The sequence below is a fragment of the Callionymus lyra genome, chromosome 4 (assembly GCF_982586985.1).
Source record: "Callionymus lyra chromosome 4, fCalLyr1.hap1.1, whole genome shotgun sequence".
Classification (NCBI taxonomy): domain Eukaryota; kingdom Metazoa; phylum Chordata; class Actinopteri; order Syngnathiformes; family Callionymidae; genus Callionymus; species Callionymus lyra.
This window is the reverse complement of record NC_141821.1, coordinates 705,468-721,059: the sequence shown is the minus strand read 5'-3', so window position 1 is coordinate 721,059 and position 15,592 is coordinate 705,468. Positions and strand designations below refer to the sequence as shown.

At 45.7% G+C, this 15,592-nt stretch overlaps 1 protein-coding gene across 2 annotated transcripts; it reads left to right on the top strand.

Moving 5' to 3' along the window:
* Nucleotides 1–2,161: 2,161 nt before the first annotated feature.
* Nucleotides 2,162–14,840, top strand: cdv3 (carnitine deficiency-associated gene expressed in ventricle 3). Of its 2 annotated transcripts, none has more exons than XM_087788392.1 (5): nucleotides 2,162–2,502; nucleotides 7,901–7,974; nucleotides 8,121–8,257; nucleotides 8,319–8,478; nucleotides 13,921–14,840. In XM_087788392.1, exons 1-5 carry the CDS (start codon nucleotides 2,308–2,310, stop codon nucleotides 14,045–14,047), a joined length of 693 nt encoding a protein of 230 aa, XP_087644518.1. In that variant the 5' UTR covers nucleotides 2,162–2,307; the 3' UTR covers nucleotides 14,048–14,840. The 2 variants fall into 2 exon arrangements, with proteins under 2 accessions (XP_087644518.1, XP_087644517.1); XM_087788391.1 differs by having other exon boundaries at nucleotides 2,163–2,502; nucleotides 7,898–7,974.
* The last annotated feature ends 752 nt before the right edge of the window (nucleotides 14,841–15,592 follow it).

Here is a 15,592-nt window from a genome sequence, read left to right as displayed (position 1 = left end):
TATAGTTCTATCTCTTGATCCAGAGGTCCTCACTAACTATAGTTCTATCTCTTGATCCAGAGGTCCTCACTAACTATAGTTCTATCTCTCGATCCAGAGGTCCTCACTAACTATAGTTCTATCTCTAATCTTGTCTTCATTTCAAAACTTCTGGAGAAAGTGGTAACAAGTCAGCTCTGTGATTATCTCCATGACAATGATCAATTTGAGGTGTTTCAGTCTGGTTCTAAGGAACACCACAGCACAGAGACCGCCCTGGTAAAAGTAAGTAACGACCTACTGATGGCCTCTGATCAGGTCCATGTTTCAGTTCTTGTTCTTCTAGATCTCAGTGCATTTGACACTGTTGACACCAAATCCTTCTACAGAGGCTAGAAAACCTAAAAAGAGAGTGTGTATTTACACATGTACATGATGAGAGTGTGTATTTACACATGTACATGATGAGAGTGTGTATTTACACATGTACATGATGAGAGTGTGTATTTACACATGTACATGATGAGAGTGTGTATTTACACATGTACATGATGAGAGTGTGTATTTACACATGTACATGATGAGAGTGTGTATTTACACATGTACATGATGAGAGTGTGTATTTACACATATACATGATGAGAGTGTGTATTTACACATGTACATGATGAGAGTGTGTATTTACACATATACATGATGAGAGTGTGTATTTACACATGTACATGATGAGAGTGTGTATTTACACATGTACATGATGAGAGTGTGTATTTACACATGTACATGATGAGAGTGTGTATTTACACATATACATGATGAGAGTGTGTATTTACACATATACATGATGAGAGTGTGTATTTACACATATACATGATGAGAGTGTGTATTTACACATGTACATGATGAGAGTGTGTATTTACACATGTACATGATGAGAGTGTGTATTTACACATGTACATGATGAGAGTGTGTATTTACACATATACATGATGAGAGTGTGTATTTACACATGTACATGATGAGAGTGTGTATTTACACATGTACATGATGAGAGTGTGTATTTACACATATACATGATAATAAAGTTCTAAATATCTACAAATAAAGTCAGACGCTCAACGATCATCTTTACGATCCAACGAACCAGAAGAAACTTCTTCAGTCTGTGAATCAAATCCAGTAAAAACTGCTGAGTCTGACATGGAAGTTATAAGAATAAGAACTTTGTGTGAAGAAGAAACTGTAATAATAATTTTAAAAAAAGTGCCTTAAATTCCACTGATAACGTCAATAGTGTTCTCACTGTGACGTCACGAGTGTGGGAACCACATGTGGTGGATGTTTGACACGGACCGATTAGTTGGATGCACTCTGGTGACGTTCTCACATGTTCTTTAATAATAAAGAAACTATTCTTCGTTGATGTCCGACAATAATAAATAATAAATAATAAATAATAAATAATAAATAATAAAGTTCAGTCAGTAAAGTTAGGAAAATAGATTGATGACGTTTCATCTCTTGATGTGAAACAAGTCGCTGATGCAGCAACTCTTTAATACTCTTTAATACTCTTTAATACTCTTTAATACTCTTTAATACTCTTTAATACTCTTTAATACTCTGGAATGTTGTCTTTGTGTTGAGTCACGTGACCTGCAGGGTTTATTGACAAGCTCAGGTCAGAGCAGTTTATTTGTTTTCTATTTTAAATATCGACACTTAGAAGTAATTTACCTCAAATAGTTGATCTTGATAAATCAAATAAGTACGATTTGTAAATAAATAAAAAAGGTTATAGTTTTTTTCTAAATCAATTATAGTTTAGTTTATTAATGAATCAAATACGTCCTAATTTATTTCTAAATAACGCATTGTTTACTTTTCTAATTAAATTATATACGTCACATTTTAAATAAATGAACTTTAATTAAAATAAACAAGTCATATTTTATTCTATAAATAATTGAAAAAAGTCGTAGTTTATAAATATTCAATTATTTAAAGGCGAGGCAGCTGCACGTACATCGATATGTTCAGGATAAATAAAGTTAAATATTTAGCGACACATATATATGTTCAACGAAAAGACGAGCAATATTTCTACCAAAGAAGTAAAAGTGAAAAATAAAGAAGCTACTTTATCTGTTGCCGCGTAGTGAGTTATCACTTCCGGTTCCTGCTCCGAGTCCTTCCGGGTCGCGGTCCAGATTTGTCAGCTTGTTCATGGCGTGGCTCTCACAGAGCTGACGGTTCAGTCCCAGAACTCTAGAAGGTTCCAGTCCCGCGTCCGCACGTCTGTCTCTCCGCGCCTGTCTGTCGCTCCTCAACATGGCGGATCTCCCAGAGAAGAGTCTGGACGACTTCTTTGCCAAGCGCGACAAGAAGAAGAAGAAAGAAAAGGGCAAAGGATCTAAAGAGGCCGTCGTTGCCCCCGCAGGCCCCGCAGCCTCCGCCGTGAAGAAGCCCAAGAAGGAGAAGGAGAAGTCGGCCAAGAGCGACAACCAGGACGCGCAGCTGGAGAAGGTAGAAGCTAACGTGACGCTAACATCAAGCTAATTCAAGCTAACTTGAAGCTAACTTGAAGCTAACTGCTAACTTTTACACCGGCGAGCGACAGCTGCCGGCATCACGTCATGTCGTCTCGTCATCATGTCGTCTCGTCATCATGTCGTCTCGTCTTCATGTCGTCCCTTCTTCATGTCGTCCCTTCATCATGTCGTCCCTTCATCATGTCGTCCCTTCTTCATGTCGTCCCTTCATCATGTCGTCCCTTCATCATGTCGTCCCTTCATCATGTCGTCTCTTCATCATGTCGTCTCTTCATCATGTCGTCTCTTCATCATGTCGTCTCTTCATCATGTCGTCTCTTCATCATGTCGTCTCTTCATCATGTCGTCTCTTCATCATGTCGTCTCGTCATCATGTCGTCTCGTCTTCATGTCGTCCCTTCTTCATGTCGTCCCTTCATCATGTCGTCCCTTCATCATGTCGTCCCTTCATCATGTCGTCCCTTCTTCATGTCGTCCCTTCATCATGTCGTCTCTTCATCATGTCGTCTCTTCATCATGTCGTCCCTTCATCATGTCGTCCCTTCTTCATGTCGTCCCTTCATCATGTCGTCTCTTCATCATGTCGTCCCTTCATCATGTCGTCCCTTCTTCATGTCGTCCCTTCATCATGTCGTCTCTTCATCATGTCGTCCCTTCATCATGTCGTCCCTTCATCATGTCGTCCCTTCTTCATGTCGTCCCTTCATCATGTCGTCTCTTCATCATGTCGTCCCTTCATCATGTCGTCCCTTCTTCATGTCGTCCCTTCATCATGTCGTCCCTTCATCATGTCGTCTCTTCATCATGTCGTCTCTTCATCATGTCGTCCCTTCATCATGTCGTCTCTTCATCATGTCGTCTCTTCTTCATGTCGTCCCTTCTTCATGTCGTCCCTTCATCATGTCGTCTCGTCATCATGTCGTCTCGTCTTCATGTCGTCCCTTCATCATGTCGTCCCTTCATCATGTCGTCTCTTCATCATGTCGTCTCTTCATCATGTCGTCTCTTCATCATGTCGTCTCTTCATCATGTCGTCCCTTCATCATGTCGTCCCTTCATTATGTCGTCTCTTCATCATGTCGTCTCTTCATCATGTCGTCTCTTCATCATGTCGTCTCTTCATCATGTCGTCTCTTCATCATGTCGTCTCTTCATCATGTCGTCTCTTCATCATGTCGTCTCGTCTTCATGTCGTCTCTTCATCATGTCGTCTCTTCATCATGTCGTCTCTTCATCATGTCGTCTCTTCTTCATGTCGTCTCTTCATCATGTCGTCCCTTCATCATGTCGTCCCTTCATCATGTCGTCTCTTCATCATGTCGTCTCTTCATCATGTCGTCCCTTCATCATGTCGTCTCTTCATCATGTCGTCTCTTCATCATGTCGTCTCTTCATCATGTCGTCTCTTCATCATGTCGTCTCTTCATCATGTCGTCTCGTCTTCATGTCGTCTCTTCATCATGTCGTCTCTTCATCATGTCGTCTCTTCATCATGTCGTCTCTTCTTCATGTCGTCTCTTCATCATGTCGTCTCTTCATCATGTCGTCTCTTCATCATGTCGTCTCTTCATCATGTCGTCTCGTCTTCATGTCGTCTCTTCATCATGTCGTCTCTTCATCATGTCGTCTCTTCATCATGTCGTCTCTTCATCATGTCGTCTCTTCATCATGTCGTCTCTTCTTCATGTCGTCTCTTCATCATGTCGTCTCTTCATCATGTCGTCTCGTCTTCATGTCGTCTCTTCATCATGTCGTCTCTTCATCATGTCGTCTCTTCATCATGTCGTCTCTTCATCATGTCGTCTCTTCATCATGTCGTCTCTTCATCATGTCGTCTCTTCATCATGTCGTCCCTTCATCATGTCGTCTCTTCATCATGTCGTCTCGTCTTCATGTCGTCTCTTCATCATGTCGTCTCTTCATCATGTCGTCTCTTCATCATGTCGTCTCTTCTTCATGTCGTCTCTTCATCATGTCGTCCCTTCATCATGTCGTCCCTTCATCATGTCGTCTCTTCATCATGTCGTCTCTTCATCATGTCGTCTCTTCATCATGTCGTCTCTTCATCATGTCGTCTCGTCTTCATGTCGTCTCTTCATCATGTCGTCTCTTCATCATGTCGTCTCTTCATCATGTCGTCTCTTCTTCATGTCGTCTCTTCATCATGTCGTCTCTTCATCATGTCGTCTCTTCATCATGTCGTCTCTTCATCATGTCGTCTCGTCTTCATGTCGTCTCTTCATCATGTCGTCTCTTCATCATGTCGTCTCTTCATCATGTCGTCTCTTCATCATGTCGTCTCTTCATCATGTCGTCTCTTCTTCATGTCGTCTCTTCATCATGTCGTCTCTTCATCATGTCGTCTCGTCTTCATGTCGTCTCTTCATCATGTCGTCTCTTCATCATGTCGTCTCTTCATCATGTCGTCTCTTCATCATGTCGTCTCTTCATCATGTCGTCTCTTCATCATGTCGTCTCTTCATCATGTCGTCCCTTCATCATGTCGTCTCTTCATCATGTCGTCCCTTCATCATGTCGTCCCTTCATCATGTCGTCCCTTCATCATGTCGTCTCTTCATCATGTCGTCTCTTCATCATGTCGTCTCTTCATCATGTCGTCCCTTCATCATGTCGTCCCTTCATCATGTCGTCCCTTCATCATGTCGTCTCTTCATCATGTCGTCTCTACATCATGTCGTCCCTTCATCATGTCGTCCCTTCATCATGTCGTCCCTTCATCATGTCGTCCCTTCATCATGTCGTCCCTTCATCATGTCGTCCCTTCATCATGTCGTCTCTTCATCATGTCGTCTCTTCATCATGTCGTCTCTTCATCATGTCGTCCCTTCATCATGTCGTCTCTTCATCATGTCGTCTCTTCATCATGTCGTCCCTTCATCATGTCGTCTCGTCTTCATGTCGTCTCTTCATCATGTCGTCTCCCCTTCATCATGTCGTCTCCCCTTCATCATGTCGTCTCCCCTTCATCATGTCGTCTCCCCTTCATCATGTCGTCTCCCCTTCATCATGTCGTCGTCCCTTCATCATGTCGTCGTCCCTTCATCATGTCGTCTCCCCTTCATCATGTCGTCGTCCCTTCATCATGTCGTCGTCCCTTCATCATGTCGTCGTCTCTTCGTCATGTCGTCTCTTCGTCATGTCGTCTCTTCGTCATGTCGTCTCTTCGTCATGTCGTCTCTTCGTCATGTCGTCTCTTCGTCATGTCGTCCCTTCGTCATGTCGTCCCTTCGTCATGTCGTCCCTTCATCATGTCATCGTCCCTTCATCATGTCATCGTCCCTTCATCATGTCATCGTCCCTTCGTCATGTCGTCTCTTCGTCATGTCGTCCCTTCATCATGTCGTCTCCCCTTTATATCGTCCCTTCATCATGTCGTCTCTTCATCATGTCGTCTCCCCTTCATGTCGTCCCTTCATCATGTCGTCTCTTCATCATGTCGTCTCCCCTTCATGTCGTCCCTTCTTCATATCGTCCCTTCATCATGTCGTCCCTTCATCATGTCGTCCCTTCTTCATATCGTCCCTTCATCATGTCGTCTCTTCGTCATGTCGTCTCTTCGTCATGTCGTCTCTTCGTCATGTCGTCTCTTCGTCATGTCGTCCCTTCGTCATGTCGTCCCTTCATCATGTCATCGTCCCTTCGTCATGTCGTCTCTTCGTCATGTCGTCCCTTCATCATGTCGTCTCCCCTTTATATCGTCCCTTCATCATGTCGTCTCTTCATCATGTCGTCTCCCCTTCATGTCGTCCCTTCATCATGTCGTCTCTTCATCATGTCGTCTCCCCTTCATGTCGTCCCTTCTTCATATCGTCCCTTCATCATGTCGTCCCTTCTTCATATCGTCCCTTCATCATGTCGTCTCCCCTTCATGTCGTCCCTTCATCATGTCGTCTCTTCATCATGTCGTCTCCCCTTCATGTCGTCCCTTCATCATGTCGTCTCTTCATCATGTCGTCTCCCCTTCATGTCGTCCCTTCTTCATATCGTCCCTTCATCATGTCGTCTCCCCTTTATATCGTCCCTTCATCATGTCGTCCCTTCATCATGTCGTCTCTTCATCATGTCGTCTCCCCTTCATGTCGTCCCTTCTTCATATCGTCCCTTCATCATGTCGTCTCCCCTTCATGTCGTCCCTTCTTCATGTCGTCTCTTCATCATGTCGTCCCTTCATCATGTCGTCCCTTCATCATGTCGTCTCTTCATCATGTCATCTCTTCATCATGTCGTCCCTTCATCATGTCGTCTCTTCATCATGTCGTCCCTTCATCATGTCGTCTCCCCTTTATGTCGTCCCTTCATCATGTCGTCTCCCCTTCATGTCGTCTCACCTTCATGTCGTCCCTTCATCATGTCGTCTCCCCTTCATCATGTCGTCTCTTCATCATGTCGTCCCTTCATCATGTCGTCTCCCCTTTATGTCGTCCCTTCATCATGTCGTCTCCCCTTCATCATGTCGTCTCCCCTTCATGTCGTCCCTTCTTCATATCGTCCCTTCATCATGTCGTCTCCCCTTCATGTCGTCCCTTCATCATGTCGTCTCCCCTTCATGTCGTCCCTTCATCATGTCGTCTCCCCTTTATGTCGTCCCTTCATCATGTCGTCTCCCCTTCATGTCGTCTCACCTTCATGTCGTCCCTTCATCATGTCGTCTCCCCTTCATCATGTCGTCTCTTCATCATGTCGTCTCTTCATCATGTCGTCTCCCCTTTATGTCGTCCCTTCATCATGTCGTCTCCCCTTCATGTCGTCCCTTCTTCATATTGTCCCTTCATCATGTCGTCTCCCCTTCATGTCGTCCCTTCTTCATGTCGTCTCTTCATCATGTCATCTCTTCATCATGTCGTCCCTTCATCATGTCGTCCCTTCATCATGTCGTCTCTTCATCATGTCATCTCTTCATCATGTCGTCCCTTCATCATGTCGTCTCCCCTTTATGTCGTCCCTTCATCATGTCGTCTCCCCTTCATGTCGTCTCCCCTTCATGTCGTCCCTTCATCATGTCGTCTTCCCCCCTTCATCATGTCGTCTCCCCTTCATCATGTCGTCTCCCCTTCATGTCGTCCCTTCTTCATGTCGTCTCCCCTTCATGTCGTCCCTTCTTCATGTCGTCTCCCCTTCATCATGTCGTCTCCCCTTCATCATGTCGTCTCCCCTTCATCATGTCGTCTCCCCTTCATCATGTCGTCCCTTCGTCATGTCGTCCCTTCGTCATGTCGTCTCCCCTTCATGTCGTCCCTTCATCATGTCGTCCCCATTAACGTTGATAGTTTTGACCATCAGTTATCAAACTTGATGAACACTTGTTTATTTCTTGTTCTGGTATGAAGTCATGTTTTCTTTTTGGCAAGGAGGACGAGGAATGGAAGGAGTTTGAGCAGAAGGAGGTGGACTACAGTGGTCTTCGACTCCAAGCTCTGTTGATCAGGTGAGGAACATCAGGTGTAGATCATGTTGTTGTATGTTAGAGACGGACACACGTGTTGCAGTTGAGACGCATGTTGAGGCTGCAGTGGCGTCAACACGTCTTTGAAGGTCACACCTGAGATGATGGTTGAAGTATCTTCTCTGCAGCGACGAGAAGGAGGACGACGACTACGAGAAGGAAGAGGTGGGCGAGGACGGAGAGATCATCCTGGTCAGCGGGGACAAGGTGTCGGGTCCTTGGAACAAGTCCGGCGGCGCCGCCCCTCCCTCTGCTGCCCCTGCAGGTGAGTCGCAGTGCGTCCACGTGTCATGTGTCGCTTCAACATCGTGTCGTTGCTTCTCCAGAGGAGCCTGAGGTTCCTGAGGTGAAGCCCACCGGCGTGTACCGGCCTCCAGGGGCTCGACTCACCACCACCAAACGCCACAACCAGGGCCCGCCCGAGATCTACAGCGACTCCCAGTTCCCCTCCCTGCTGTCCACTGCCAAACACGTGGAGACACGCAAGTGAGTGTCCACATGTCTGTCTGTCCACGTGTCTGTCCACATACAACACCCAGGTTTCTCAGGCTCAGTTTGACAGACTGACCTAAGTCACTCAAGTACTGACTCAACCCTGGAACTTTATCATCAACAATCACCAGAGTTTCAGTTTTGTCCACATTTAGCTGTAAAGTGTTTTCACTCATTGTTTGATTTCTAGCAAACAATTGACTAAGTTCAGCCTTTGGGGCTCAGTTGGGTCAAAAGAGCAGTAGAGCTGGATGTCATCAGCAAACATGTGATAAGAAACATCTGGAAATCTCTGAATGATTTTACCGAGGGGAATCAAGTACAGCAAAAACAATAAAGGACTCAGAACAGAACCTTGAGGGACTCCACACAACAGATCAGACCTCATTTGATTGGCAGATACACTAAAACTGCGCCCAGAAAGATAAGATGAGAACCATTCTAACACAGACCCAGACAGTCTTCATCCCTCAGTCTTCTCAGCAGGATCTGGTGATCAACTGTGTCAAAGGCTGAGGACAGATCTAAGAGAACCAGAACAGTGAATTTACCAGAGTCAGCCGACATCATGATGTCACTGGACACTTTCAATAAAGCTGTCTCCGTAGATGTTTACGGAAGCCAGACTGAAACTTCTCATGGATGTCGCTCTGATCCAGGAACAGCTGCTCAGACACCACCTTCTCCAAGATCTTGGACAAGAAAGGGAGCCTAGAAATAGGCCTGAAATTACTGAGGCCAGTCGGCTCTAAGTCTGGCTTTTTGAGCTGAGGCTCCACAATGGCATGTTTAAATGAAGTAAAAACCCCTGTGGAAAGGGAGAGGTTCACCATATTGGTAACCCAGGGGCCAATTACATGAAATGCATTGATAAAAAGCCTACAAGGAAGGATGTCATCTGAGCAAGAGGAGGGTTTCATCTTGTTCACTAGTGCTGAAATATCACCCAAAGATACAGCAGTGAAGGAGGACCAAGAGGAGGAGAGGGGCTCAGAGACAGCAGAGGTTCCAAACAAAAGAAAGATTTTCTCTTTGATCAATTTAATTTTGTCAGTAAAAACCTCAACAATCATTGCTGTCAGCTTCACAGAAGACATGATTTGAGGAGCAGGAGACACGAGAGAATTAATCGTGTCAAACAACACTTTGGGGTTTTTCCTATTTGCTGCTACTAGTTTTCTGATGTAATCAGATCTAGCAGTTTCCACCATCTCATTGTAAGAAGTCATCAGATCCCTGAGGTGAAGTCTGTGCACCTCAAGTTTAGTGGACTTCCAGAGACGCTCAGTCTTACGACAAAGTCTCTTCAGACTCAGATCTTTATTTGTCCAAGGGCACAGTTTTTTCTGAATTTTCAATTTCGATTTAACAGGTTTGATCCAGTATTTCAACACAATGATCAGTGAATCAAACTGTCCACGTTAAGACAGTCATCAAAGGACAGAGCGTCAAACATAGCAGAAAAACTGTCTGCAGTATCGGCTGAGATGACACATCTCTGTCTGTCCGCATGTCTGTCTGTCTACGTGTCTGTCTGCGTGAAGCTGTTACTTCTTCTATGTGAGTCCATGGAGAAGCTTCTTCAGTGCGTTAGTGCGATAATTGAAGATACTGCCGCACACTCATCAGCTAATGAATCCAAAACACCTGGGAAAAAAGAAGGTTCCTGAGTCTTTAAATGTCTGGTTCAGTTCACAGTCATGGTTGGAGTTTGGTTGATGTTCTCAAAGTGCTTCAGAGCACATGGTCACCTGGACGAGTGAGGATCAAGGATCCTGAAGAATGGAGAAGCAAACCATCCGAGATCATGAAGTTTAGTGAGAAGCTTCCTCAGTGTGTGTTGGTTCGTGGAGACGTGTCGTCCACTGAAGAGCTTGTAGAACCCTTGACGGTTCCTTCAGCACCAGCTTGATGGAGATGCTGACGTCATCTTCAACAGGTCAAAAGAACCTCAACCTGGTTTGAAGAACCGTCAGATGACGGAGCTTGATTTGCAGCAAACATGGAGAATTCATGGTCAGAGCTGAAGGTCACTATCAAAGCATCCTGTGCTGTGTCTCAAATCGCATACTAATCTTAGTATACTAGAAGTTAGTATGCATCAGTTTAGTGTACATACTAACTAGTACGCAAATTCTCCACAGATAGTTTGTCTCAAATCAAACCCTGAAGCTACACACTAACCGGAAATCACATGACAGCTTCTTCTTCTACTTCTATTTAACGATGTTTCAAGCAGCTGTTTGAACGCTATCGCCACCTGCTGGCAGCACGTATTGCAACTTTGGAAAAAGAAAAAATATGAGAATCTAAATAATCGCGAGATATTTAAGCTGGTATCAGCAGCGAAGACGTGTTTATCCTCCTACTGCTGCTGAAAATACACCTGTAAGTATATGAATATATATGCATTTATATATGACGTAACTTCATTTTAAAACGTCACTAAAATGGCGGCTGTTTAGTATGGTTAGTGTCCATCGAACCATGCTAGTTTTGTGGGCGTGTTAGTACGCCACTTTAGTGTGCATGGTGCACTAAATTTCGCATACTAAGAATTGAGACGCACTAACGCACTAAAAATACTAACTTTTAGTAGCTAGTATGCGATTTGAGACACAGCACTGGTCTTCACCTGAGCAGGTGATCCATCGAGGCTTGAAGACCTTTGTGTGGATCGTACGTGATGTTGATCATGAAGATATTAAGTTATTGAAATGATCTGATGAACCTCATTATTTTCACCTTTGCTTGTTGACGCACAGTTGTGTTGACGCACAGTTGTGTTGACGCACAGTTGTGTTGACGCACAGTTGTGTTGACGCACAGACCTTCGTGTCTTGTTTCTCCATCACAACAATTGACTTTGAATCTTTTGTCATTTAAAAAATCAATTGATGTGAAAAGTTTGATTTAATCCAGACGGAGGAAGATTGTGTTGTGTTGTTGCTGTGTTGTCTCACACGTGTGTTGTTGCTGTGTTGTCTCACACGTGTGTTGTGTTGTTGCTGTGTTGTCTCACACGTGCGTTGTGTTGTTGCTGTGTTGTCTCACACGTGTGTTGTTGCTGTGTTGTCTCACACGTGTGTTGTGTTGTTGCTGTGTTGTCTCACACGTGCGTTGTGTTGTTGCTGTGTTGTCTCACACGTGTGTTGTTGCTGTGTTGTCTCACACGTGTGTTGTGTTGTTGCTGTGTTGTCTCACACGTGCGTTGTGTTGTTGCTGTGTTGTCTCACACGTGTGTTGTGTTGTTGCTGTGTTGTCTCACACGTGCGTTGTGTTGTTGCTGTGTTGTCTCACACGTGTGTTGTTGCTGTGTTGTCTCACACGTGTGTTGTGTTGTTGCTGTGTTGTCTCACACGTGTGTTGTGTTGTTGCTGTGTTGTCTCACACGTGTGTTGTTGCTGTGTTGTCTCACACGTGTGTTGTTGCTGTGTTGTCTCACACGTGTGTTGTTGCTGTGTTGTCTCACATGTGCGTTGTGTTGTTGCTGTGTTGTCTCACACGTGTGTTGTGTTGTTGCTGTGTTGTCTCACACGTGCGTTGTGGTGTTGCTGTGTTGTCTCACACGTGTGTTGTTGCTGTGTTGTCTCACATGTGTGTTGTGTTGTTGCTGTGTTGTCTCACATGTGTGTTGTGTTGTTGCTGTGTTGTCTCACACGTGTGTTGTTGCTGTGTTGTCTCACACGTGTGTTGTTGCTGTGTTGTCTCACACGTGTGTTGTTGCTGTGTTGTCTCACACGTGTGTTGTTGCTGTGTTGTCTCACACGTGTGTTGTTGCTGTGTTGTCTCACATGTGTGTTGTGTTGTTGCTGTGTTGTCTCACATGTGTGTTGTGTTGTTGCTGTGTTGTCTCACATGTGTGTTGTGTTGTTGCTGTGTTGTCTCACATGTGTGTTGTGTTGTTGCTGTGTTGTCTCACATGTGTGTTGTGTTGTTGCTGTGTTGTCTCACACGTGTGTTGTGTTGTTGCTGTGTTGTCTCACACGTGTGTTGTGTTGTTGCTGTGTTGTCTCACACGTGTGTTGTTGCTGTGTTGTCTCACACGTGTGTTGTTGCTGTGTTGTCTCACACGTGTGTTGTTGCTGTGTTGTCTCACACGTGTGTTGTTGCTGTGTTGTCTCACACGTGTGTTGTTGCTGTGTTGTCTCACACGTGTGTTGTGTTGTTGCTGTGTTGTCTCACACGTGTGTTGTTGCTGTGTTGTCTCACACGTGTGTTGTTGCTGTGTTGTCTCACACGTGTGTTGTTGCTGTGTTGTCTCACACGTGTGGTGTTGCTGTGTTGTCTCACACGTGTGGTGTTGCTGTGTTGTCTCACACGTGTGTTGTTGCTGTGTTGTCTCACACGTGTGTTGTTGCTGTGTTGTCTCACATGTGTGTTGTGTTGTTGCTGTGTTGTCTCACACGTGTGTTGTGTTGTTGCTGTGTTGTCTCACACGTGTGTTGTTGCTGTGTTGTCTCACACGTGTGTTGTGTTGTTGCTGTGTTGTCTCACACGTGTGTTGTGTTGTTGCTGTGTTGTCTCACACGTGTGTTGTTGCTGTGTTGTCTCACACGTGTGGTGTTGCTGTGTTGTCTCACACGTGTGTTGTTGCTGTGTTGTCTCACACGTGTGTTGTTGCTGTGTTGTCTCACACGTGTGTTGTTGCTGTGTTGTCTCACACGTGTGTTGTTGCTGTGTTGTCTCACACGTGTGTTGTTGCTGTGTTGTCTCACACGTGTGTTGTGTTGTTGCTGTGTTGTCTCACACGTGTGTTGTTGCTGTGTTGTCTCACACGTGTGTTGTTGCTGTGTTGTCTCACACGTGTGTTGTTGCTGTGTTGTCTCACACGTGTGTTGTTGCTGTGTTGTCTCACACGTGTGTTGTTGCTGTGTTGTCTCACACGTGTGTTGTTGCTGTGTTGTCTCACACGTGTGTTGTTGCTGTGTTGTCTCACACGTGTGTTGTGTTGTTGCTGTGTTGTCTCACACGTGTGTTGTTGCTGTGTTGTCTCACACGTGTGTTGTTGCTGTGTTGTCTCACATGTGTGTTGTGTTGTTGCTGTGTTGTCTCACACGTGTGTTGTGTTGTTGCTGTGTTGTCTCACACGTGTGTTGTTGCTGTGTTGTCTCACACGTGTGTTGTTGCTGTGTTGTCTCACACGTGTGTTGTTGCTGTGTTGTCTCACACGTGTGTTGTTGCTGTGTTGTCTCACACGTGTGTTGTTGCTGTGTTGTCTCACACGTGTGTTGTTGCTGTGTTGTCTCACACGTGTGTTGTTGCTGTGTTGTCTCACACGTGTGTTGTGTTGTTGCTGTGTTGTCTCACACGTGTGTTGTTGCTGTGTTGTCTCACACGTGTGTTGTTGTTGTGTTGTCTCACACGTGTGTTGTTGCTGTGTTGTCTCACACGTGTGTTGTTGCTGTGTTGTCTCACACGTGTGTTGTGTTGCAGGGACAGGGAGATGGAGAGGACCTTCGAGGTGGTGAAGCACAGAACCCGCGGTCGAGACGACAACAGCAGTGCATCCATGCAGCAGCTGCAGCTCGACAACCAGTTCGCCATCTTGGGGGACAAGTAAGAGCCTCGGCCCCCGGAGCCCCTCAGGGCCCTCCTGCCACTGAGACACTGTGAGGACACGACCTCCCTCAGTGACCCTGAGCTCATGCAGCCTCCACACACACACACACACACACACACACACACACACACACACACACACACACACACACACCATCAACACACAAAGAAACGACGACACAGTCACACACACTGACGAGTCAGAACTGTTGGCAGCAGGACTCCACCGGGGGGCGCTGTGTTCCAGGGGCGGCTGAAGGAAAGTGGCCTCACAAACTCAAACTCTGCAGCAGCAGCCGTTTCTCTGGATCATCAAACCTGCTGCCGTCAATCCAGAGACTGAAGAACTTCTATGAACTTCCCCTGCAGACCTTCTCACCTGTGCTCACACCTGTGGTCCAGAGACTTCTTAACGCGATCACTGGACCTGCAGCAAACTCCATCCTGCGTCAGCCGCCTCTGCTAACAAACTAGTTTCCTCCTCGTGACGATGACGACGATGACGATGACGAAGATGAAGATGACTATGATGGGCTGTGGTTGTTAAGTGCTCTTACTGATGAAGGTCATCACGTCATCTTCTCTGGGCCTCTGATCTCACACCTCACCGGGACTTTCCTTTGGCCCGCCAGAGGGGGCGCCAGAACCTTCACCTCTGGTTTTAAAGTTTTATTTCTCCTCAGCTGTCGTCGTGTCGCTCCACTGTAGCAGGAGAGCGAAGGCGTCAGGAGCTCCTGGTCGTGATGTTTGTACTGAGAAGAGCCTGACACCATAAATAAAGTGATCATTGTGAACGTGGGTTTCTTGTCATTGTTCTGTTGGTTCTGGACCCGCGGATCCCTGCTCTTTTGACTCGGGTCCAAACATCAGGGACCTGGTTCTGCTGGGGATAACTTGACCCTCTTCCAACTGTTCCTCAGCAGCAGTTCTGGCAGGTGACCCGCTAGTAGTAGTAGACCGATGTACTGAGAGCTGAGCTTCATCTTCAGGACATCCCTGGAGGGACTGTGAACGTGTGGACCAGTGATGGAGTGATGTTCCATTCAGAGGGTCCTCGAGGTCCTCCAGCTGATGCTGACCACTCAGATCTTTCTGAAGGTTCTTCACATGTTCTCTGGTCAATGAGCTGCAGGATCAACTTCTAGAACATGTTAATGTCACGTCAACCCTGAGGAGAGCGATGGGTAAGTTAATAGTTACCAATACTAGCTCTTCTCAGCGGGTACGTTAATGGTTACCAATACTAGCTCTTCTCAGCGGGTACGTTAATGGTTACCAATACTAGCTCTTCTCAGCGGGTACGTTAATGGTTACCAATACTAGCTCTTCTCAGCGGGTACGTTAATGGTTACCAATACTAGCTCTTCTCAGCGGGTACGTTAATAGTTACCAATACTAGCTCTTCTCAGCGGGTACGTTAATGGTTACCAATACTAGCTCTTCTCAGCGGGTACGTTAATAGTTACCAATACTAGCTCTTCTCAGCGGGTACGTTAATAGTTACCAATACTAGCTCTTCTCAGCGGGTACTTTAATGGTTACCAAT

What these genes read in the sequence shown, in the direction of transcription:
- cdv3 (XM_087788391.1), top strand. Translation starts at nt 2,308, where the DNA reads ATGGCGGATCTCCCAGAGAAGAGTCTGGACGACTTCTTTGCCAAGCGC. An exon ending in CTCCAAGCTCTGTTGATCAG is followed by an intron (nt 7,975 to 8,120) that starts GTGAGGAACATC and finishes TCTTCTCTGCAG; the next exon opens with CGACGAGAAGGAGGACGACG. An exon ending in TCCCTCTGCTGCCCCTGCAG is followed by an intron (nt 8,258 to 8,318) that starts GTGAGTCGCAGT and finishes TTGCTTCTCCAG; the next exon opens with AGGAGCCTGAGGTTCCTGAG.